Raw genomic sequence first — 24,460 nt, forward strand, 5'->3', positions numbered from 1 at the left:
TACAAAGTTCTTTTAATGCAACAAATATCAATTTGTTAGTACATTTTGGGGGGAATTCAATTAGCCGTTAATTTATCCCCCGGGCTTATTCATTTAGCCCTAAAGCCTGAACTTATCTACCTAATAGCGGGAGCCGTGGCCATGCCCCCTTAGAAAATAAAACGAACAAGCATTAACAGTGCCATGCAGGCTGAGGAGGGGGGCGCGGAGCAGGGTGATTGCAGCAGTTTGCCCAGGCCCACTGCAGCCCAACACATAGAATTCATGATAAGTTCATGGATCCTATGTGTATTCGCCCGAAAATTTTTTTTTCGGGCGAAGACGACAGGAATTAATTGAATTGCCCAAAGGCAAATAAAGGGTTAAAATCGCATTTTTTTGCCCGAAAAAATATTGGGTCTAATTGAATTCCCCCCTTATACTTAAAATAAAGTATAGTTTTGCTCAAAGGACATCTGCAATAAAAATAATCGATCTACACTACTGGTAGATAGGACAGCATTTGGCAACTATATCGGTGTCTGGGTAATGCCCGGCTAAATGAAGGAAGATTGCACTGAGTATATGCAGGTGGCATTCAGCTAGAATAGAAAATGCTTAAGAACCTCCATGTCTAAGCAAAAGCACAGAGCGAAACCACTGTTCAGTTTGTGATACAGATGCATTATAAAACTTCAGATTCCGTTGTAACTCTGTGGTCTTGGCAAGTGTGTTAATCATATTACAGTATAGTTATATCACACACTAAACTGTGAAGGCAACTTTGGTCAAACCTTTTGCAGGAAAAAGTATATAGAACATAATCAGCACAGGCAGAATATCTAGTGTTAAAAACAAATTGTTTATCGGCTTGGATCCTTCAACATGTACATGCCAGCAGAGACTATGGCGACTAAAATAGACAATAAAAAGGCTATTATGTGCTGGTACCAGACACAGTGTCCAATCTGTTCTTCTAGTCTTCGATTTGTTTCTAGTAATTGATTCAACTGAAGGGGAAATGAAAGAGATAGCTGTGAGTAAACCCATTCGGTTTTGCATGGTTTAGGTCTTCAGTGGTATCAATGTCAAAAATTTGAAAACTTATTAAATACATAATTTATACAGCACACATTTGCTCTAACACATTGCAACCAGCCAAACAATTGATAAGACCTAAAATAGAATTATAATGACAAAGGAAGTAACTGCCACTTCCTGGAAACTTTCGCACAGAAATAGTGCATATAGGACGAATTACGAGACACCTGTTGTTCTGGGAGAGAAACTTTTTCACATGGTGTGCTAACTACCTATTCTCAATGAATAAAACACTAATAATGCTCCTCTGAATCCACTGATCTATTGCCTGTGATTTGTGAATCGTGCATCACAGGGAATACCTTGGCTAGTCTCTTACAGCTCATAATTTTTACATAAACTTTTAGAAAATGTCAGGGTTACTAACTATGGGGTGACAAAAAGTAAAAGCTAAAATTCTGTTGTATGACGGAAAGTAGTATTTATCCTTTGCCTTCCATCGTTACTACAGCAGCAATTCTGACCTATAATACCATGCTTGGCTCCTTCGGCTATCAGCTGTTTACATATTTTTTTATGTGACACTATCATAGTATACACTCCTGAGAGTGACCATATAATACTATTTTATCTGATATGCGTATTTTAATTGTTAGTACATACTAAACCACTTTGGATGCTTGTAAGATTTGTGTCCTAGCCTTTGTGTGCAGTGCTACCCCTTTTTTTTGGTTCTTTGTACTTTCCAGTGAATGAGAGAAGTGGCATTTCTCTCACAGGTGTGCAGCAGTACTAACAATTAGGCTGTTTTGAAGTATTTGTACTTGGTTGGCGCAAAGATTTCCTATTTTTGCTTAAGTATATAGATGATCTTGTATCAAAAATAAGTAATTTTAAGGCATATTTGTGTTTCTTTTCAAGAGACGTCAATTCACTCCATATCCCTCAGGGCAATAAAAAAAAACACTTGTGTATTAGCTTATCTGACAACCAATGGATGTAGGTAAAGTCAGTAAGGTCCGGCTCTTACTCCTGGAACCAAGGAGAAAATGAATCAGGCAGTAACACCACAGAGATTGTAAGATCTGGAACACTAATGCGTTTCATCTGACAGGATATACATAGTTTGGTATGGGAGGCTGGCGCTCGGAATCCCGGTGGTGAAAATACAGTTGGTAGGTATCCTAACTGTTCTCCTACCCCTAAACCTCACTGGTGCCTGAACCTAACACAACCCCGTAGTGCCAAAACCTAACCACTCCCTCCCCGCACCCTAACCCTCCCCCCCCACTAATGTCTAACCCCAACCCCCTCCCCTAGTGCCTAACCCTTAATTCACTCCCTAACCCCAGTACTTACTTTCGGTATGCCAGCTATGAAAATCGTGGGTGGCACTCGCAAGTCTTTGTAGAAAATAAGTGTAGATAAGGAGACGCTACTCCAATCAAATGCTTGGAGTAGCGTCTCTTTATTTACACTTATTTTCTACAAAGACCTGTGAGTGCCACCCACGATTTTCTGCTGTGTACTCAGGCTGTGGCCGGGAGAGATGGCAACCAGGCTGATATCACGTTTCGAGGAGCAGAGTGCCGGTCTGTTTGCAATATATATATTGCAAATAAATTGCAGCACTCCCAAGACTAGTTGCATAAAAAACGGAATGTATTGCATAGGAAATCAATGTAGAAACCAACGTTTCAAAGCCTCCAGGCTTTTTTTTATCAAGGTCCATAGAAAATCACATACAAAGAAACAGACAACAACCTTCTTACCTTAAATAGGTGATGAAGCACACTGATCTGATGCAGGCCGGGGAGAGGGGACACGCCACGCGCTCCGGGTCGTCCATTGATGACGTCATCACAGCACAGCCGGGTTGTCAAGACAACCGGCTGGTTGCCGGAAAAGTCTCCCCGGCCTGCAAAAACAGATCATCGGACTGGTTAGATACAGAAAATACAATGTGTTACTAATGTCAGTGATGACTAAATAAGCAAAAACTATTAAACAGTTAGAGAATAACTCTTCATCACCTTAACAATAATGTATGCTAAATTGCACACCAATAACATGCACCCAGTACAGGTGGAAGTGAATAAGACGTATAGGATAGCAAAGTAAACAAAACTAATAAGATTCAGGGCCACAACCTGGGAACATAAAAAGTCACATTATAACAGGAATATTAACGATAATTATGCTGTAAAGTCATGCATCCAGCACAAATCCTTGGTAACAAAAAGTCCCTCTTGGCACGAATGCATAAGTCCTAGATTACAACATTAATGTGTTCCAATTAATTTTTTCGTTCAACCCTCTAGGGGAAATTGTGCCTAATTGGTGTATCCATCTAGTCTCAAGATGCAAAAGTCTGCCCGCTCGATTCCCTCCACGAAGAGTAGCTGGAATGTGGTCTATGACCATGTGGCGAAATGAGGCAAGCGTATGACCCTGTTCCAAAAAATGCCAGGCAACCGGCTGATCTGAATTTTTTTTTGATAATGCCGATTTGATAGAAGATCGGTGTACTGCCATCCGTTCTCTTATTGTACGTGTGGTTTGACCCACGTAGTAAAGACCACATGGGCAAATAATGACATATATGACAAAGGAGGACAAACAATTAAGAACAAAATTGATGTTAAAATGTTTGTCCTTGTGGGGATGTTTGAAAGAATCTCCTATTATCATATGGGAACAGGTAGTGCAGTGGAGACATTTATAACATCCAGGGTTCCTACTCAAAAAAGTTGGCACAGTTTGTGATTTATGGGTGAGATCAGTTATGTCAGTGCGGACAACACAGTCACGGATGTTCCGACCCCTGGTGTAACACGTCATTGGAACTTTGTTTTTCAAACTCGGAAGGTCTTTATCCGTTTTAATTATTGGCCATAAGGCCTTAGTGGCACTTTGAACAACAGGGCTGGTGGTTTGGAACTCCATCTTCCAAGGAATCATATTCTTCTTGTCTTTAATTACCAGACATAGTAACGTATCTCTAGATATTTTCAAAACTTCTTCTTTGGGTTTTTTAAGAGAAGACAGATCATACCTCCTCACAAGGAACTTTTCGATGATTCTATCCACTTCAATGGCAGTTTACTTCGCATCACTCGTAATGCGGGCTACCCGCATCATTTGGGATTTGGGTAACCCATACTTAAGGGGTTTGGGATGATGGCTACTTGCAAGAAGTAGGGTGTTCATGGAGGGGATCGAGCGGGCAGACTTTTGCATCTTGAAACTAGATGGATACACCAATTAGGCACAATTTTACCTAGGGGGTTGAACGAAAAAATTAATTGGAACACATTAATGTTGTAATCTAGGATTTATGCATTCGTGCCAAGAGGGACTTTTTGTTACTAAGGATTTGTGCTGGATGCATGACTTTACAGCATAATTACCGTTAATATTCCTGTTATAATGTGACTTTTTATGTTCCCAGGTTGTGGCCCTGAATCATATTAGTTTTGTTTACTTTGCTATCCTATTTGTCTTATTCACTTACACCTGTACTGGGTGCATGTTATTGGTGTGCAATTTAGCATACATTATTGTTAAGGTGGTGAAGCGTTATTCTCTAACTGTTTAATAGTTTTTGCTTATTTAGTCATCACTGACATTAGTAACACATTGTATTTTCTGTATTTAACCAGTCCGATGATCTGTTTTTGCAGGCCGGGGAGACTTTTCCGGCAACCAGCCGGTTTCCTTGACAACCCGGCTGTGCTGTGATGATGTCATCAATGGACGACCCGGAGCGCGTGGCGTGTCCCCTCTCCCCGGCCTGCATCAGATCAGTATGCTTCATCACCTATTTAAGGTAAGAAGGTTGTTGTCTGTTTCTTTGTATGTGATTTTCTATGGACCTTGATAAAAAAGCCTGAAGGCTTTGAAACGTTGGTTTCTACATGGATTTCCTATGCAATACATTCCATCTCTTATGCAACTAGTCTTTGAGTGCCGCAATTTCTTTGTTCACTGTCTCTTCACTATTGAAGGCAACCAAGCAGCTGATATACATATACATACACACACGCAGGTATACTGCTGCTCAGTGCCTGACGAAAGCACCGTAATAAAGGCGCTGAAACATTGCAAGCCATGACTGCCTGTTTTATTTGGAGTGGAGTGCTGCTATTACAGACATTGCATATTCTGGTGAGTAACTGGTAATTCAGCGGGCACACCCCACAGGAGAGATATATTCCAAGAGTGCCGTACAGTGGCTTTCTTATATATATATATATATATATACATACATACACACATATATACACACACAGATATTTATAGATATATATTATATACACACACCGCATAAGTATAGTAGATTAATTACTTCTATCATTTAAGCAGTGTAAACACTACCTTAAAGTGCAGATCATCGTTGCCTAAAGGAGACCTGTTCGTTGTATTTCCTTTTAATAATAATGTGGAAGGCTTGTTGGTTTCAACAACGTGACATCTTAATCTGTAAAAAGAAGACGTCATAATAGTAAATCCTATAACCTTGCACAAATATTTGTCCGAGACGTTTTCCCAGTGTTATTCCACACAAGTAGTGTAAACAGTGAGTGTCAAGCTTTGATGCCTAAAACACTTTTTCCAGACTTCCAGCCAAGAGAAGTTTGATCTAAAACTTAAGGAACATGGATAAGGAGAAAGCTGAATGAATGGCCGCCATAGCTCCAGTGACAGCTCCCCAATGCTTGCAATTGACTTGCAAATGCCTCCTGGCTATTAGTTGTACTGTTGCTCCATGTGCACTACAAATAGTATATATGTCAGTGATGGGGAACAGTTGGCTCTAGGCCAACACGCGACCCTCCAAACACTCACTTGAGGTCCCCAACACTTTCTTGCATTACGTCCAGCCAGCCTTTTTCTCTGAATGTAGACAGCTGCCATTATTGTTTGCTCTATGCAGGGCCGGTGCTAGGCTATTCTGCACCCAGCACCATCCTGTGCAGCACTGTCACGCCCCTTCCCTCCACCTGAGCAAACCAGCACACCCTCCTAATGCTGGTCCCATCCATGCCTCTCAGAACAGAGATACAAAACAGTAGTTGCTCATAATCAACCTAATGGTTTTTCACAGGTGCTTGTAAAGGGAGGAGTTGCTCTAAGCTAGAAAAAAATTATTCCCTGCATAAAAAAAAAAAAAAAAACCCTCAAAAAAGACTTGAATGCTACATGATAATATGGCCGGTCATAAAATAGAATAAGATTGAACTTATGGTGCATACACGCGGTCAGATAAAAAGGACGATATAAACGATAATGATATCGTTTGATCATTTACATCGTCCTTTTTTTTAGCCCCCTCCAATGACCATCGATGTGCGGGCACGGATGGTAGATGTCGATCATCGCCCGTGCATACAGGCCAACCTGGTCGATATCGACCAGGTTAGACTGTTTACTATAGGGACCCGCGATCGTTGATCGCGGTTCATTAGTAGTTAGTGGTTGGTGCATGTGCTGGATGTTTAATATCAAATATCCAGGACATGCAGGACGATCAGACAACGATATCTGATCGTCCCGTGTGTACGGGCCATTAGTCTGGTTCAAATGATTTCCACATCACGTGAGCACTCCTTTGACCTCCATCAAACACAGGCTCACCCACACGAGCAACACAACTGAGATCAGAAAAGTAGGGACAAGCAATCTACACCGTGTGGTCTGCTTCCACAGGAAAGAGCTGTGTGGTTCCTATTTACTTCATTAAAGCAACTTAAGGATTTTTTAGGCAGGCTATATAATGCACCAGGATGATACAGAGTTGGTGACTAATTTTGGTTCCAATGACATAATGAAAGATTGTGGAGCACCTTAAAAACAAGCGCAACAAGTTAACACAGAGGTTCCAAACATGGTCCTCAAGCCACCCCAACAGTACAGGTTTTAGAGATATTCATGGTTGAGCACAGGTGGTTAAATCAACTGAGGTACTAATTAAGTCACCTGTGATCAAGCATATATATCCTTAGAACTTGGGACTGTTAGGGTGCCTTGAGGACTGCATTTGGTAACTTCTGCGTTAACAGATTAAAAACATCTCTGCAAAATTGCGCTGTGCCTATTACAGTCTTACAAATACTGTAACCTCAAAAGCTGGTGGGAAAAGCCAGACATCATATTGAATGGTCAGATTTGTTATAAATTATAACACTTATTGATCTCGTTCTTTGATCAAATGTATTGTTTTATCTTATTACTGAGTGTAACGGCAATTTGCAGCCCTTGTGAAGGTTAGGGACGCATGTGCGGACACTGGAGTGTTTCAGGTTGTCTATCACTAATATGGCCTGCATGTGTTCTGTTACCTAGACATTATTATTATACAATATCAAAATGTTTCTATTTCTCAAGTGTAACTCCATTAACGTCTGTAACCAATGTAATTAAAAGTGCCAATGTGTGCAGCACTGCAAACAAATAATATTTCACACTTTGAACTTTCAAAGGAACACCAATTAACCTGACCACAAATAAGAGGCAGCTTCTCCATCTTACCACTCAATTCATTATTATATAATGAGAACCAATTCTGAGTTCCAAATTAGTTAGCTACCACTACCTGAAAACTTGGTGCCTCATTAAACTTTAGAAGTCTGGGTACTTTGTGTCAAATAAAAGCTTTTTTTGAACTCAATACAGTCATATAACCTAAACACCAAAGTAATTATAAATCACAAAAATGCCTATTAGCTTTTCTGGCACTTTGTTACATCCATAGTTAACTACTAGGAACCACACATTTGCTAAATTTTGTACAAATTAAAACAAAAAATCAAATGTATTATTCTTCTATAAAGAGCGGAAAGTCTGAGTAAGGATTAAAACATAGCGCATTACAGATGTGACCTCAGAGACTATTGCTGCAGTCACGTCTGACAGCCCCTCTCTGCGCAGAAGGCCGTGTGCGAATCTGCTTGCCCCGAGTGTCTTTTTTGCATTTCTTCTCCCAAAAAATTCTACTTAGTCACAATGCGATGCAACGAAGACACACCAGGAGATTACATTGATTAATATGATATGCAACACTTGTATATCTGTGTGCAACTGAGTCTCTGAATCTATATATGTAGTGCTACGATGCAGCAACCGCAGCTTTTTCCACGCCAAGTTCCACTGTGCTTCAATTACAGACTCAGCCGCACACAAATTAATATCAAATTAATCAGTTCAGTCTCCTGATGCATTTTCGTCTGAAAAAAGACGTTCGGCTCTAGCATAGTCGCACGGGACTTGGTGGCTCAATCACGCCACATGGTAGGTGTATGAGGACACATCAGTTACTCACTATTTAATAAACTATGCAAATATAGAGCGCCATAATAGCGACGTAGAGTGACAGGCAACATGTGGACCAAAGAATCATAATAGATTGTTTTTACTTTTTAAACTGCTCCAAATAGTAATTTAAAAGCAGTATTTATAGAATATTAATTTACATCCCTTGAAAAGGTATAAATATTTGCTTTATGCTTACTGGTCTTAAAATATAATATTTTCTTAGATTAGTTTGTGTTAGTCTCCACCACCTGTGATTCACCATTCTGTGTTTATAGCACAATATAGTATAGTTGTTGTAGCCTCATGCTGAAATCTGCCATGTCATGAAATGTCTAATTTTAGCAGGCGGCTACAACATATTTTTATGCTCAAGCAATTCTTATTAGGTCATGGTAAATCAGTCCAGTGGTTTTTTGTATTGCAGGTATGTACACCTATACAATATACCTTTTCTGTTATACATTTGTTTTTATAATGTGCACTTCCAAACAATGAATTTGCAAGTGCAATATTCTATTTAGAAAGCTGCCCCAAAGGCAAGATTTCTTAGTATAGACCACATTGTCCATGGGCTTTACTCCTCTCCTTCCCTCCTTAATATGAATGAATCTAAGCACTTTACAAAACTGACCCAGCTTATACGGGCAGCAGGAAAGTCAGTTACTGCAGCCCACTAGAAGCAACTAGATCCCTCAGCTATGCTGCAGCGCGTAATAGAAAAAAGAAAAAGCACCTGACAGGACAGAGCTCTTCACCCAGGTCTAGGCTGCAAGTAATGACAACAAAGTATTGAAGCCATCCCTCACAAAATAATTGCTGTATTGTTACCATGCCCCTCCGGCACCCATTTTTACTTCTCCATCCTTGCAAACCATTCCCCCTTATTTACTATTTAAAACATCCATAGTATATATTGATAACTGCCATCACTTTAAGCTATTTCATGCATATACATTTGCGTTATTAATCCAGATCACATTAGACTACACGTTTTAAAAAGACCGTTAACAGAAAAAAAAAAAGATCCATTGAGAATGGGAGCTAAGGGAATTACAAACCAAATCACACCTGTGTTCCATGACCTTATTTCTAGGCACTTCCTTCCAGAACTGTGCCAATTCTTGTGTTCCTGTACCCGATGTCAGTTCCATCTCGGCAGCCATTACCAAGAAGCGATCCTGAAGTGATGCTGTGGACGCTTTTGAAAAAAAATAAAAATTATATATTTTCCTTCTTGTGTAAGAAATAGAACATAGGGAGATTAGGTGCTGAATACTATTTCCTCATTTATGCCAAATCATTATGAATGTGGAGCACATTTTCTGGGAAACCTGCCTGGCTGAGAGGCTGCTCTATGTACTCATAGTGCAATCAATCAGGAGCTTGCTTTCCCATGACAAGGTCCTGAGCCTTCATTACATTAGCACACTTAAGGGATGAGACAAACAGAGAAAATTCCCCCTAACGCCTTTTACTTAAAGATGTAGCGTTTCTTGCACAGCAGGTGTTTTTCACTTCTCTATAAAATAGAGGATACTGCCGCTACGGTGCTGGTAGCACGATTTACAATATTAAACACTTGTATTTAAAAACCACTAAATACATACACGGTACAGTATTACCAAACCATTACATTTAAATAATTTTAAAAAAATGTATAAGCTGTCTGTACGGTTATACGGATGAGTCTCCCATATCCAAAACGCTTGGGACCAGGGGTATTTTGGATGACGGAATATTCCGTATTTTGGAATAATTGCATACCATAATGAAATATCTTGGGAATAGGACCCAAATATACACACAGAATACATTTATGTGTTATATACACCTTATAATCACAGTCTGCAGGTAATTTTATACAATATTTTCAATAATTTTGTGGCACAAGCAAAGTTTGTGTACAGAAATGAAATTCATTTATGTTTCATATACACCTTATACACACAGGCTGAAGGTAATTTTATTCAATAGTTTTAATAATTTGTGCCTTAGACAAAGTTTGTGTACATTGACCCATCAAAAATCAAAGGTTTCATTATCTCAGTCATGCCAAAATTATTCCGTGTTTCGGAATATTTGGATATGGGAGACTCAACCTGTACTAACTGAGCTGATAAAGCTATTTTTGGTATTTGCACAATGGATGCTGTCATTTTCCACTATCCAAGTCACATAAGGGTCGATGAAATCATGTGCAATGCAGTGCGCATACACACACCATTATGGGAATGGGAATTTAAATGCACGATTTAAGGGCAAAATTAAGACAATGCTGGCGTACCAGCAGCACCTCGCGAGGGTCACTCATACATCATCCCAAATTGAATAGACCCTTTAGGGTCATTTATGAATTGATGATGTGGTGTAAATGTCTTCCAAGTGCTGCAGTGCTGTTACAAAAACATACCCAACGTCTGTGTATGGATTTCTATGGAACAGTGAATGGATGTACATGATATAATACTAAGTACATTTTGCACAGGAGAATGTGTTTGTGCGTTAGGTAAAATATTCCTCTTACAATGTGAAACATCTGTAAATAGTTATGTTTTAAGGAAGATATGTAAATGAACTATTAGGTGTAGAGTTGCAGCATATTTCATTCTATATATTACCCAGCAACAGGGGGCCTTTAAGCTGCACTAAATCACACATAAAAAGTTATAGGGGTAGATGCACTAAGTCTTGGAGAGAGATAAAGTACCAAACAGCTCCTAATTGTCATTTTTCAAACACAGCCTGTAACATGACCGTTAGGAGCTGAATGGTTGGTACTTTAACTCCATCCACTTTATCTCTCTCCAAGTCTTTGTACATCTCCCCCATAGCACCTTAGAGGTGTCAGAAAGCAAAACGATTAACATAAATGTAACCTAATTCCTTTTGACATGAAGGTGTGAAAACACTGGGATTAATGCACATAGATACTGCATGTACTGTAGCTATGTATTTATTAAATAAATAATACATTTAATTTACTATTAAGTAAAAATAAACGTTACCCTGATATTCCCTTACTGTCTGGAGTTATAGGAAACATGAATAAGTGTCAGGTAAGCAGCACAATAGCATTAATGGTAGAGGGCAAAGGGTAATAGCACAGTCCACTTATGTGGCCTTATAACTAGCACAAATGTATCTTGGGATTGTACAGACTAAATATAGACTAATAGTGCTCATTTGGGCATGACCATTTGTACACGCTAAGCTGTAAATATAGGTACAATTGTACATACATATTCACACATGTTCTGTGCATTTCAATATTTCTAATGGATTCGGAGTATATAAAGAAAGCAGGAGAACATTTCTGCAGAACAATTTTCATTGTTTCAAAAGAACAGCCTTGAAATGTTTACCTAAATTACATTTCGACATTTTGCAAGCCGACTGATTGAGATTAATTATAGATTTTTGTAAATGTAGCATGGTATTTCGACAATCCAAATTTTGACACTGAGAACAGGGACAGCGTAAGGTCTAACCTCTATTGGCGACATGTAAATAATGCAATTTAAAGCGCATTTTAACGGTGTTGACTTTACAACGTCAAACATGATGATAAAGCACCATGTTTGAAGTTGTAAAGCCAACAGTGTTAAGATGCTTTAAATTACATTAAAACCATGATGGCATCTTGGGTTTCACCTCACACTGTCCATGTTCTCAGTGTAATATCAAGTTCTGCAGACAATGCACAATACCAGCATGAAGAGAAACGGCAATGTCAACAATGGAGCCGGGTTCACAACTGCTGTTGCTTGGTTTGACTCTGTATTTATCTGGGGCTGTTGTTCGAACCTAAAAACAACATACAGAAAATACTACATTAAATGAGTATCCTCAGGTGTAATTTTTTTCCCCAACACTGACTAAAACGGACACCTTCTACATATTGAACATCCTTCTAAATTATATTTAGCAGACTGAAGCATCCATAAATCAGAGGATCCCCTTGGGGTACACTTGCCACAGGTTGAGAAACTATGGCCAGCAAATAGTGGACTCAAGCCTTGTATATGCTGGACCAATATGTTAATGCAGCCTATCAATTCACTAGGAATGAGTGACATCACTCAAACACTATGGACATGATAAGCTGCATTGTTATAAAAGTGTATCTAGTAAAAGGTGTACGAGAGCTAAAGCGAAAAGATTACTGGCAACCAAAAAACACCCTGGGGGTCATTAAAAAACTATGAACAATGCAAGTTCACAGCACATCTTATCACATGCAATTGTGGGTTATTTACCATAGACGGCAACCCTTTAACTTTCTGCTAATAGTATATATGTTGACATATCACTAACTTCAAAGAAATAATTATATAAACATGTACATCTCATGTGATCATGTAGGAGCTGTAAAGTGAGGATAAAACAATCCAGTACCCCCTTCTCTTTACACACTATAAAGGTCTATTACACCACAAACTGCAATAAAATGAAGCGAGAACTGTAAAGTACACAAATTTATAAATAAGTTACCTTAAATGCCACTGTGTTTTTGGTTATGTTATTGAGGACAATGATACATTTTCTTTCTCCACTTTCCTTGGAACCGAAATGCAGTTCATCTGCAGGACTAACAGTAAATAAGTCATTAGTACGATGGTAAGAAAAAAAAGAATATATTTGCTCTAATAACAAGTGACAGATGTTGCATAATAGTTTATGGCAGAGCTTTCTCTAGTCTCATTTGCAAGAAAAGAAAATAAGACAGTGTCAGCCCTTTGGGAGTTTACTTTAGAAGTAAAGAGATGAAAACATCAACAGAAAGATGTGAGTTTGGTGCAGAAACCAGACACATCAGCAAAACGCCGTCCCTCACATCAGCGGGAAAATACTTTTCTGAAGATAGAACATGGTTGATGTCAGCAGTTTAGGAGACTTGTTTCCCAATCTACACAGACACATTTGTTACCAAAGTAAACTTTCTAAGCAAGCTGTGATCTTTTACCTAATATGTAGCAAAGGTCCTTTAAAGACTGTTGATGTTCTCCTGTTTTTCAACTTTGAATCAGTCTTTTCACTGTCTTCCGGCTTAAAAAGGTCTTCTGTGCAGTTCACCTGCAATATAAAAGTACAAGGTTAAGTTTAATAAAGTATTTGTACTGTGTAAAAGAGCATTATATGCTTTCATTTCTATAAAACATAAATATTAAGCAGTTTAGTTTTTTATTTAATGATGGGTCACAAACTGCAAACAATGTGTCTTGGGGGTTTATGGGCTAACAGAGGCCTGCAACCCGAGCAAGGCATGAAGAATAAATTGCTTAAAATTTTTTTTTTTTAAATGACGACTAATGTTTATGTAGCATTTCTGCCATGACCTTTAGGAATTTGGAATTCTAAAAATTGTCAAGTAAGATTCTTCTTATAGTCAGTTTGTGGTGAAAGCAAAGATAGATTTATTAAAAGGGTCCACCATAATATTGTGCACACCGACGTGGACAATGTACATTGAGAGTTCTGGCTTTCAGAGCCATGGGTGGTAAGTTTTAAAAGACATTAGCAGAGAAAGCAAGTGTTACCAAACAAACAAATTACATAGCATTCTTCATACTGAATAGCTGTGATCGGTGTTCTCTTTGCTACCCAAGATAAAGCACCCCCAGCTTCAGCAGGGTTTCATGGTTACCGATCTCTCAAAGAACATTGTGGTATTGGTGGAGATATCCTGGTCATCTGCCATTTTGTGGAAGAAACAAATGTATGTGATTTGTAAAAGACAAGGATTCAGTCCACTCCAATATAGTGATGTCTTAGATCTTAAATAATCTGAACCCTCCTGCTTAAACAAAAGGTAGAAAAATACTAAGCAGTTTTTGGGGTTTAAGTCAGAGTTTTGGAGCTCTGTCAGTGTGCATGGGGTTTCCGTCTTTTGGTAATCTCCATAAGCAAGACCTCACACCTTGGGGCCCTAGGACCAGCCTAGTATAAGGGCTGATTGAAAAGTAATGAGACTGCCTCTGTTTTTCTGTCCCATAGATACTGTATGTAGCTGTGATGCATGTGGCAAGGCTATGCTGGTTATTGTGACGCTCATACATCGGTGTGTCTGAACCTGTGGTTGGACTGCTGTAGTGTTCTTTGTTTGGTCACGTCATGGCGGAAGAGGAAGATGTGTCTGTGAGATTACATCAGAGATGTGCAATTGAATTTTGTGTTAAACTTGAAAAAAGCGGAAATGTAACTCATGAAATGTTACAGCAAGCATAAGGTGGAGAAACAATTATTTGTGCTGCTGTATTTTGGTGGTGTAAGCATTCAAAGAGGGTAATACGCGAGTGACCATCCACCGTGGTTACAGATGTCAACATTGCCAAAGCTGTGGAAATGTTGAAAAATGACAGAAGATTAACTTTACGCGAACTTTCGGCTTCACTTGGCATCTCATTCAAACAGGTTCAGCATATTGTGACAAAGGAACTGAAAATGCATCACGTGTGTGCCAGGTGGGTACCCAGAAATCTCACAGAAGAGAAGATGCGACGACAAGTTGAATCGTGCAAGAACACCGTTCGAATGTCAGAGCATACCAGATTTCCTGACATCGGTTGTGACGTGTGACGAATCGTGGATTCGTCTTTATGATGCGGAATCCAAACTACAGTCCAGTATATGAAAAACACGCGAATTTGCTTCCGCCCCAAAAATTCTGTGTGATTCCTTCGGTGTGTAAAGTCATATTTCTGCTGTTCTTTGATGCGCACGGTATATTCCTACAGCACTGGGTTCCCCGTGGACAGACAATTAATGGTGACTACTAAAAATGATGCCACAAAACAGTCTACTGGACATCTTTGATTTGTGCAGTAGACTGCAAAAAACATATTGATTGTGAAGGATGCTACTTTGAAAAAGAAAAAATGTTCAGACCCTGCGGAGTCATCTGATTCTGAATAAAAAAAAAAAAATATCAGTCGTACTTTTCAATCAGCCCTCGTAGATAAGAGTCTTTAGGTCTACATTACCTAAGCAGGGATGTGACCTGAATCCCTGGGTTCTGCTGAAGCTTCTACATATCACACTCATCTAAGAAAGAGCCTTCAAAATCTTCAGGGCAGTGGGAGCCTAAATCCACACCACCGCCATTAGAAGACAGTAAATGGACAAATTCTGCCTTACCTTCAGGGGCAACATTTAAACACCACTGGTACAGACAGATTTACATAGAGAAGTGATCCTGCTTTGATAAAGGTGCATACACACGGTCAGATGAACGACTGAACGATTTGCAAATGATTGAACGATTTTTGACTGCATTAAAATGAATGGAAATCGTCCAAAACTGACTGCAAACACATAAGATGTCAAATATCGTTATCTGACAAACGGGAACGCACATCGTTCATTGTTGCGCACGTCAGATTTTTCTTTCAGCTATGAACGATTTTTTAAATAGTCATCGTTCAGATCTGAAGAAAAATCTGACCGTATGTACGCACCATTAATTTCACACATGCAACAGAAGGCTCATTGCCATCAGTTTTGTAGGGTAAAACCTATTCTAATTTTATTTCCGTGATTTTGTTCACTATACATGCAAGCCACCCAAGGAATAGACTCTAGTGTTCAGCAGCAACCACAGTTACTTATTATTTTATTTATAGCAATATGTGGACAATTTGATGAAAACTAATCCAATTACTTATAGAAATTTAATGTTTGGAGTACTTAAATAGAACCTAGGCAACTACATCATACCACAGGCATGATAGGAGTGTATTTGTATAAAGGATAATCTGAAATAAAACTTGTACTGCATACATAAATGTGCACAAACACACACACATACATATGTACAGAGAGAAAGAGGTAATTTTATAAAATACAAATGCTTGTACGTATGATGTCACTTCACATTTTGAAACCTATTTTAGAACTGCAATAAAAACTAAGTTTGGTGGAATAAATAAAATTTATACACTTATGTGGGGTTTAAGAAATTGCAGGAATACTATATTTTAATTTAAATGTGGAAATAATAAATTGTTATAGTGCACTGGGCCATATCATTATAACCATCTACTATAATAATCTGAATAAGTAATAAAAAGCGCTGAGAATGTCCAGGAGGTAAATGTAATAGGCATTGGTGAGTCTTGTGAGAGACTGCCTGATGTTTTAAAGTAGCAGTCTTTTAATAGGCAAAATCAACTTGGTTTTGCCTATTAAGACTGTTGCTTTAAAACATGGGACAGTCTCTCAGGTTACTCACCAATGTTTCAAAGCCGCAGCCTATTACATTTACCCCCAAGGTGTCTAAGCAAACTAATGGTCCATCATTTAAAACCATGATAATAATTAAAAGTTAAAAAAAAAAAAAAAAAAGGTGAAATTCCCAACATATCTAAAAGTCATCCTCTATCGAATACCTACAACAACTTATATGATATATTGGATTTATGTATTCGGCCATGTGATTCTATTAGAGGTTTGACATTTATTGTTAATGCATACTATTTACTATAATTACAGACTTAGATCAATTGTATGACATTAAAGAGATGGGTTTTTTTTACTTTACTATATGGGTGTTTTTAAAATGGTGAAAAATTAGATTAACATGGACACTGAGCTCTTTTTTAGGACTTATTTAGTTGTCTAGTTTCAGGAGAGACCAGTACACTTTATGTCAAAGCTGGTAAGTAGGCTGTACCAGGCTGATTCCTTTTCTTGACTACACTCTTAAATTGCCAAAAGGAATGTTTGTTTATGATAATCTGACCCATAAAGGCTGCAATATGCACAGGGAAAAACAGCTCTGTAAGTGCCTGGGGAAATCATTCAGAACGGTATTAGTCAATCTGGGTGTTATTTAACAGGGTTTATTCTTAAAACTATACACATAATATAACAACAAATCACCGTAACACAGATCAATGGACCACAACATAATCTGGAATTGTAAATATATTTTATTCCATACATAAGTACAATAGAAACAAAATTTTCCAAAAATATTAGTGTATTAGTAAATGGTTATTGTTGCAATAAAACTTTAATAGTAACAAAATCACCCTGAGGCCATTATAACTTCACACTAAAGAATAATGTTGCACAAAAAATATACATTCACTTTTGTGTGTATCCAAGTCACGGACCTTGGCTACTCTTTATTTGATTGGGAAGGATCATGCAGCTAGGAAAAAAGGTGATCATCTGGTCCACCTGTTAATGGTACCATGGTACCTGCATGATTAGGGTCATGAGATGAGTGACATCTAGTTATTTTACATCTCACCCAATTCCACACAACAAAATGTTGTTAATCTTGGTGAATTAACTAAACAAAACAATTCAGATGATCCAATGCGGAGTTCCCCCATAATGCCATTTTCAGTCAGTTATTCTGCTTATACATTTTCATAGTACGTTAACTTGGCTGCTATTTGAGAGTTAAAATGACCATGAACATGTAATGGACTGTAAGTAAAGATAGAAGTCAGTACAGAAAGAATTGTAAATTCTTCCCCTTTCTCTACATACTATCTAATCCTGGGTACACACTGACAGATACATTGGCCGATCAATTGATCGGCCAATATATCTGCTGCACGTCGGCCAATGTGTACCCGTGATACGTTGGTGAACATCGCCATTCAACGACATATCGCATTGGCTGTTCTGCACAGCCAATGGACAGATATGTATGCAGACATATCTGTCCTTCTGCAGGTCTGTACGGGCGGTCGGGAGACCGCCCGTACACACACAGCAGCAGCCGCAAGGAGGGGGGAGGGACACACCATCGACCCGTCCACCGGCCGCTGTGACCCAAGGGCACAAGCAGATGATGGCCGTTCAGTGTGTATGAACGACCATCATCTGCAGATCACTCGATCTGCAGATATATCTGTCAGGCGTGTACCCACAATAACACAACCCATCTGTTATGCTTTAAACTCCCCTTGACTGTTCTATAGAATTACTTTTTTTTTTTAATAAAACAAGACCTAATGAAGAAATAGGTTCAATAATGCAAAAAGTAATTAAGATAAAATCTAGAACAAGATGTTAAAGGGTTATACATAGCAGAAAGAATTTCAGAGACATTTGTAGAATCATCTGTAATGCAATCACAATGTACCAGGGCACATTCATAAAAACTTATTTATGGTTTGAATATTTCATTTTTTGTTTTGAATGAAGATGAACTCTTTTTATTCTGTAAAGATAAAAAGTAAAATGAAGTTAAATCAAAACATGATAGAGCATTAACTTTTAGAACAATGTTCTATGGTTTCCAATCACGTGGGCTAGAATGTGAATGTGGTTTTAAATTTGTAGTAAGTTTTTAGGGGAATGGATATAAAAGGTTTTAAATACAAAGCAATCAGCTTCATTATCCTGCAACACTGTAGACCATGAAGTTTAAGGTTTTTCCCCTCATGCTGCATAGCAGTTGTGCAATGATTTAACTTGTGATATGTAGCCTCTGACAAACTCACAATGATCCACAATGAAACCAGAAAGACGCCTTCAGTGTATTTAGAACCTTCAATGTCACAATAGCAAAGTAAGACGCTGCAATTGTTACTGGGGCTCCAAGTAAATCATTCAAGGAGAAAAATGCAATTAAAGACATGAGTAAGCATGACACATTACATTTCAAAAAGCTACATCAAAAACCAAACTCTGAAATTAAGGTTCGAAATGCAATTAAACGTGTTGAAAGATCACTGAGCTGAAATGTAGCCTTGAAACAGAATGGCCAAAAACAGACGGGTTTATTTAGTTAACCCAGATATTTTTAGTGCAAAACTTACTTTATTTGCAAGTTGGTTTCTTCAAGAATACCATAATATACATAAAGGTGCAGTTCAAAACAGATAACATGGTCACCATGCAATATTGTCTCAAAACATTCCCCTTTGACCTTTGGTCTGGCACTTGGATTAGGACGCACAACATCCTATTTGATTGAGTTCTGCCCATTTGCTGGATACAGTTAACTTACATGAATGGGTGGAAGTGTGTGCCAAGGTAATGGTAAATAATAGGCTGCCTCAATCACTGGTGATGGCTATTTTTATTTAACTTTTTTTGGGCATAAGCCTTCTAGACATTTTATGGTCCAGATTAGTATATACAAGGAGGCATTTCCAAATTGGTTAAAATTACTAAGGGGTTCAGAAGACAAAACAAAAAAAGCTATTACGAACACTTGTTTTATGCTGAAATTTCAAACAAAACATACATATAAACAAAAAATGTAAACTAGATATTTATATCTTGTATGCAGTTGTATGTTGGAAGTCAATCAAGTCCTAGGGGTCTATTTACTAAGCAGTGTTAGGGAGACAGCGTGAAAAGTGATAAGGTGCCAGCCAATCAGCTCCCAACTGTAATTTTTCAAACGCAGCCTGTGAGTTGGCAGTTAGGAGCCGATTGGCTGGCACCTTATCACTTTTCATGCTGTCTCCTAACACTGCTTAATAGACTCCCTAGTTCTCCATAAATCAGTGTAATGTTAAACTAATAAAGATATCCAGAATATATGTATTACCGGAGTAAAAGAATGTTGACTGTGCAAGTTCTGCTTCCAGCAACATGTTCTAAGGCTAGATAAGCCAATCTTGAAAGCTTCCTCATTGTCTATCTATGAATATATTTTCAGGTTGAGTCATTACCATCAGAATTTATTCTCACATGCTGCCCTTGTGACACTTCCCACTGAGCAGTTCCTCCTTTCGGCAGACTGGCAGATGTACCGCTGTTAACCTGTGACTGTAGTAAAATATTTTTACATCATGAACATTTCAGAACACGATTAAACAAAATAAAATAAATAAATAAAAATGCTATTTTCTGTAACTTACAGATTGCTCCACAGAAGGATTACATCCCAAGCTCCATTGCTGGTTAACAAGTTAAGTTGAAGAGGCAGATATAGAGAAGCAATGTTACAGGGCTTGCAGGGTCAGTGTTAGAAGCTTGCACCAGGGAGTAAATCAAGCAAAATGTAGCTTTCCTTGTAACTCTTTGCCGTCACCAGCAGTCTTCCACATTGATGACCTTAACCGGCCTTATTTGAAAGATCATAGAAGAAGCTTCACCTCATAAAGTGTTGTAGCCTTCTCTTTGCAAGAGATTATCTGAAGTTAGACTAAATAGTTTTGACATTTTGTTCACATTCCACACAGACACACGTACAAATAGTTATTAAGCAGCTAGTCCGACAAATGTTGATCAGTGTTACTGTGTTAGCACATGAAAGAAAACTATTTACTGAGCTAGACAGATACTAGATATTGTCTGCATTCTACGCGTTTCACAAAGGAGAAGTTTTGCCATAGAGGCCAAAGGCATAATTGAAAATAATCAGATTTTAATAAGAATAAAAACTGTGCATTTGTAATCTATGAGATCCACAAAAGCAGTGCATAAAGGTTAATGAAATAATTAAAAATGGAGATTTTAATGGACTTTACATTAAGTAGATAGGAAAATGAAATAGATTGAAAACAATGTGCTCTTTTTACCCACTGTGCTGATTTAATCTCGACATAGTGGTTATAGATAAAACCTAGATGTTCTTTTTGGTTGTTAAAGCTATACAATAACTTTATTGTAATAAGTTAACTTTACCTATTATACATTATTGAAAATGGTCTCTTATATAACAGTAAGCGAAAGTGCCACTTAAATGTAGTGATTTTATGTGCTACAAAAAAAAATATTTTCTTCAGAGATTACAGTTCTTACCTGAACAATTAAAACCATGCATACATTTAAAACTTCACCCATGCCATTGGCAGTACATCTGCACTCTAGAATAATAAATAAAATAAATTGCATATTGTGTTTTTGAGAAGAAAAAAAAAAAGCATAAGGAAGAGGTTCTTTGTGTTAAAAGAAGTATACTCTTTATACGTCTATTTACATGTCTTCTCCAAATGCAGAGCCTGCTTATCCGCTGTTTGTGCCGAGAGAACCCCTGAACTGGCCACAGCAATATTACATAAGACTTGTTATTTATTAACATGAAACAAAGGGCAATGATTTGCTGTAACCCATAAGAACTAATCCAGAGGTTCCCAAACGTGGTCCTCAAGGCTCCCCAATAGTTCAGGTTTTAGAGATATCCATGGTTGAGCACAGGTGGTTAAATCAAATTGACTGAGGTACTAATTAAATCACCTGTGCTCAACCATGGATATCTCTAAAACCTGAACTGTTGGAGAGCCTTGATGACCGTGATTGGGAACCTCTGAACTAATCAGTTTTATCTAACTATTCTACACTGCAAAAAGTAACTGGTTGCACAGAAGGCCCACATACACTGTGCGATTCAAAGTTGGTAAGATGTGTTGTACGATTGCCCTTGAAATTCTTCATACGATGTGGTCAAATGGTGTACGCTTGATTGTTACGATCTTACTATACGATGCATAGAAGTGTATTACACATTGTACTCAAGATCGTAGATCTTTTTTTTTTTTAAATTGAGTACATTTTTATTGGTTTATAGAAATACATTAACAAATAACCAAACAAAATATATATACACATAAAACATATATATATATATATATATATATATATATATATATATATTAAAAAAAATAAAAATACCACACTATACAAATATTGGAATATTGTCAAAAATAACACCTGAAAAAATTGGCAAAATCAACTAGATCCCAACAAATTCTCAACTTATCACACAGCACATTACCTCCAACAAAGTAATAATCTACCTAATTATCCTAACAATAATATACCGGTCAATCATTAGGCAATGCACGGGCATAACAGGATTTAAGCCAACTGCTCCAGATACGTTCATACTTCTTCTCAGCTTTGCGACAAATAAACACATGTTTTTCATGTTCAACAGTGGTACGGACCAAGGACAGCCAAGCATTATAATCTGGTCCTGTAGGAGCCATCCACGACCGAGCCACACATACCTTAGCTAGTGTACACATATTGACAATGTATTGTTTAAGATATCTGTCCACTACCTCATCGTCCATAGAGCCTAAACAGCACGTCAATGGCGTAGCTAAAGTGGGAGCAATACCTGTATTGGACAAAACTCTCAGAACCTTATTCCAAAAAATGCTAACCACTGGACAATCCCATAGAAGGTGCCAGAAAGTACCGCTACTAATTTTACACTTAGGGCATATGTCAGATGCTCTCCCCCCAAATCTCAGCAAACGGACAGGAGTTAAATAGGTACGGTGTAAAATAAACAGTTGAATCTGTTGAAATCTTATAGAAGTTGTGGAAATACGAGGAGCTTCTAGAGCATTATCCCATTCCGCATCACTTATAAGGCCAATATCTCTCTCCCACTTTGATCTAAGATGTGGTAAACTATCCTTATGATAAGAAGACAATATATAGGAGTATAAGTAAGAAAGCGTCTTCCGGGGACCTAAAGAAAAAAGGAATGACTTCAATGGGGATATTTGAATTAGAGGAGGGCCATCTGAAAATTGAGCCGAGAGAGCATGCCGTAATTGTAAATATCTGTAGAAATATGATTGAGGGAGATGATGAGCTTCTTGGAGTTGTGCAAATGATTTAAGAATTGAAGTGTCATATAAATGACCCAATGTAGTTACACCGTTAGAACCCCATGTCACCTCAAGCTGTAAAGAGGCCAGTTCAGATAATATATACGATAACTACATAGAGAAGTGTCTGGATCTAATCCCGTAAACTGTAGAATACTAGATACCAATTTCCATATCTTAATAGCTTGCATCAACAGGGGAGGGCCTTTCTGTATAATTCTACCCGCAAGCAAGGCCTGCAATGGTGTAAAGTTAGGGAAAATCTGAGAAACCAACAAAACGTGCAGGGCATTAGGGGAGTCATCTTGAAGCCATAACCGTATATGTGCCATCTGCGTCGCATAATAATAAAATTTAAAATTTGGAAGAGCCAAACCTCCCCCAGACCTAGATCGGGTCAGAGCTGCCAATTGAATACGTGGTCGACGATTCACCCAGACCAATGAAGAAAGAAGACTATTCAAACGCCTAAACAATGTATCTGTAATAAAAACAGGAGAATGCTGCAAAACGTACACAAATTTTGGCTGCACCACCATCTTTATTAAGTTAATTCTACCAGTAACGGTAAGAGGGAGCCGGCGCCAGGACTGAAGTTTGCCCTTTAAGTAGACAAACGGGCTCAACATTCAATACTATATAGTCCTTTGGGGAATTAGTTATCCAGATACCTAAATATTTAAATTTATTTACCCAACAGAGAGGGAGAGTGACAATGGGAACAGTGGGATACAACCCCCTAAGAGGAAGGATAGATGATTTGTCCCAGTTTATCTTAAGACCAGAAAAAATACCAAATTGTTCTATGACTTGAAGAACCACAGGCATAGCTGTTACATAGTCAGACAAAAAAAAGTAATAAATCATCTGCATATAAGGAAACTTTGTCCATTCTATTACCCAATTGTAGACCTATAATATCATGGTGAGAACGTATAATACAGGCTAACGGCTCAATAGCCAATGCAAACAGGGTTGGGGACAAGGGGCAACCCTGTCTTGTGCCCCGAGACAGGGGGAAGGATGGGGAGATAAACCCATTCACTGACACCCTGGCAGTAGGGTTCGCATACATAAGCTTTACCCATTTCAAGAACACCGGCCCAAACCCAAAACATAACATGACCTCCCACAGAAAGGGCCACTCCACAGAGTCAAATGCTTTTGCAGCATCTAATGACACAATAACAGAGGACGATTCTTCGCCATGGGAGGCCTGTAAGTGAGTGTGCAGCCTTCTAATATTCTCCGACGTCGACTTGCCTGGCATAAATCCTGATTGGTCTGGGTGAACAATCGAAGTAATAACAGTGTTTAGCCGAATAGAAAGGATCTTAGCCAAAATTTTGGCATCTGTGGGAATTAGAGAAATTGGCCTATAGGAATCAGGGTATCTAGGGTCCTTCCCGGGTTTAGGGAGCACAACAATTATGGCTTCAGACATAGATGGAGAGAACAAATTATCTTCATAGAGCCCATTAAACAGATCTAAAAGTCTTGGAACAAAGATACGAGCATGTTTTTTATATATCTCTATGGGAATCCCATCAGATCCGGGTGCCTTGTTACCGGGAAAGGAACTAATC

General features: G+C 38.3%; 1 protein-coding gene and 1 long non-coding RNA gene across 2 annotated transcripts in view; both read right to left on the reverse strand.

Annotated features, from left to right (window-relative positions):
• Positions 1-822: 822 nt before the first annotated feature.
• MOSPD2 (motile sperm domain containing 2) overlaps positions 823-24,460 on the reverse strand; it is a 99,291-nt gene continuing 75,653 nt past the window's right edge. The window contains exons 10-15 of the mRNA XM_088451588.1: positions 13,298-13,407; positions 12,826-12,922; positions 12,042-12,138; positions 9,403-9,532; positions 5,398-5,500; positions 823-989 (exon numbers count right to left, since the gene is read on the reverse strand). Coding sequence (XP_088307714.1) covers positions 843-989; positions 5,398-5,500; positions 9,403-9,532; positions 12,042-12,138; positions 12,826-12,922; positions 13,298-13,407 — 684 coding nt within the window. The 3' untranslated portion in view covers positions 823-842. The remainder of the gene's footprint in view (positions 990-5,397; positions 5,501-9,402; positions 9,533-12,041; positions 12,139-12,825; positions 12,923-13,297; positions 13,408-24,460) is intronic.
• Positions 19,977-20,758, reverse strand: LOC148539186 (uncharacterized). The gene is made up of 2 exons (XR_015870330.1): positions 20,166-20,758; positions 19,977-20,073 (listed from the first exon to the last, which is right to left on the reverse strand). It is a non-coding gene; the product is annotated as an uncharacterized LOC148539186 (long non-coding RNA).

Source organism: Taudactylus pleione, unplaced genomic scaffold, assembly GCF_031769625.1.
Source record: "Taudactylus pleione unplaced genomic scaffold, aTauple2 ptg000026l, whole genome shotgun sequence".
NCBI classification, from domain to species: Eukaryota; Metazoa; Chordata; class Amphibia; order Anura; family Myobatrachidae; genus Taudactylus; species Taudactylus pleione.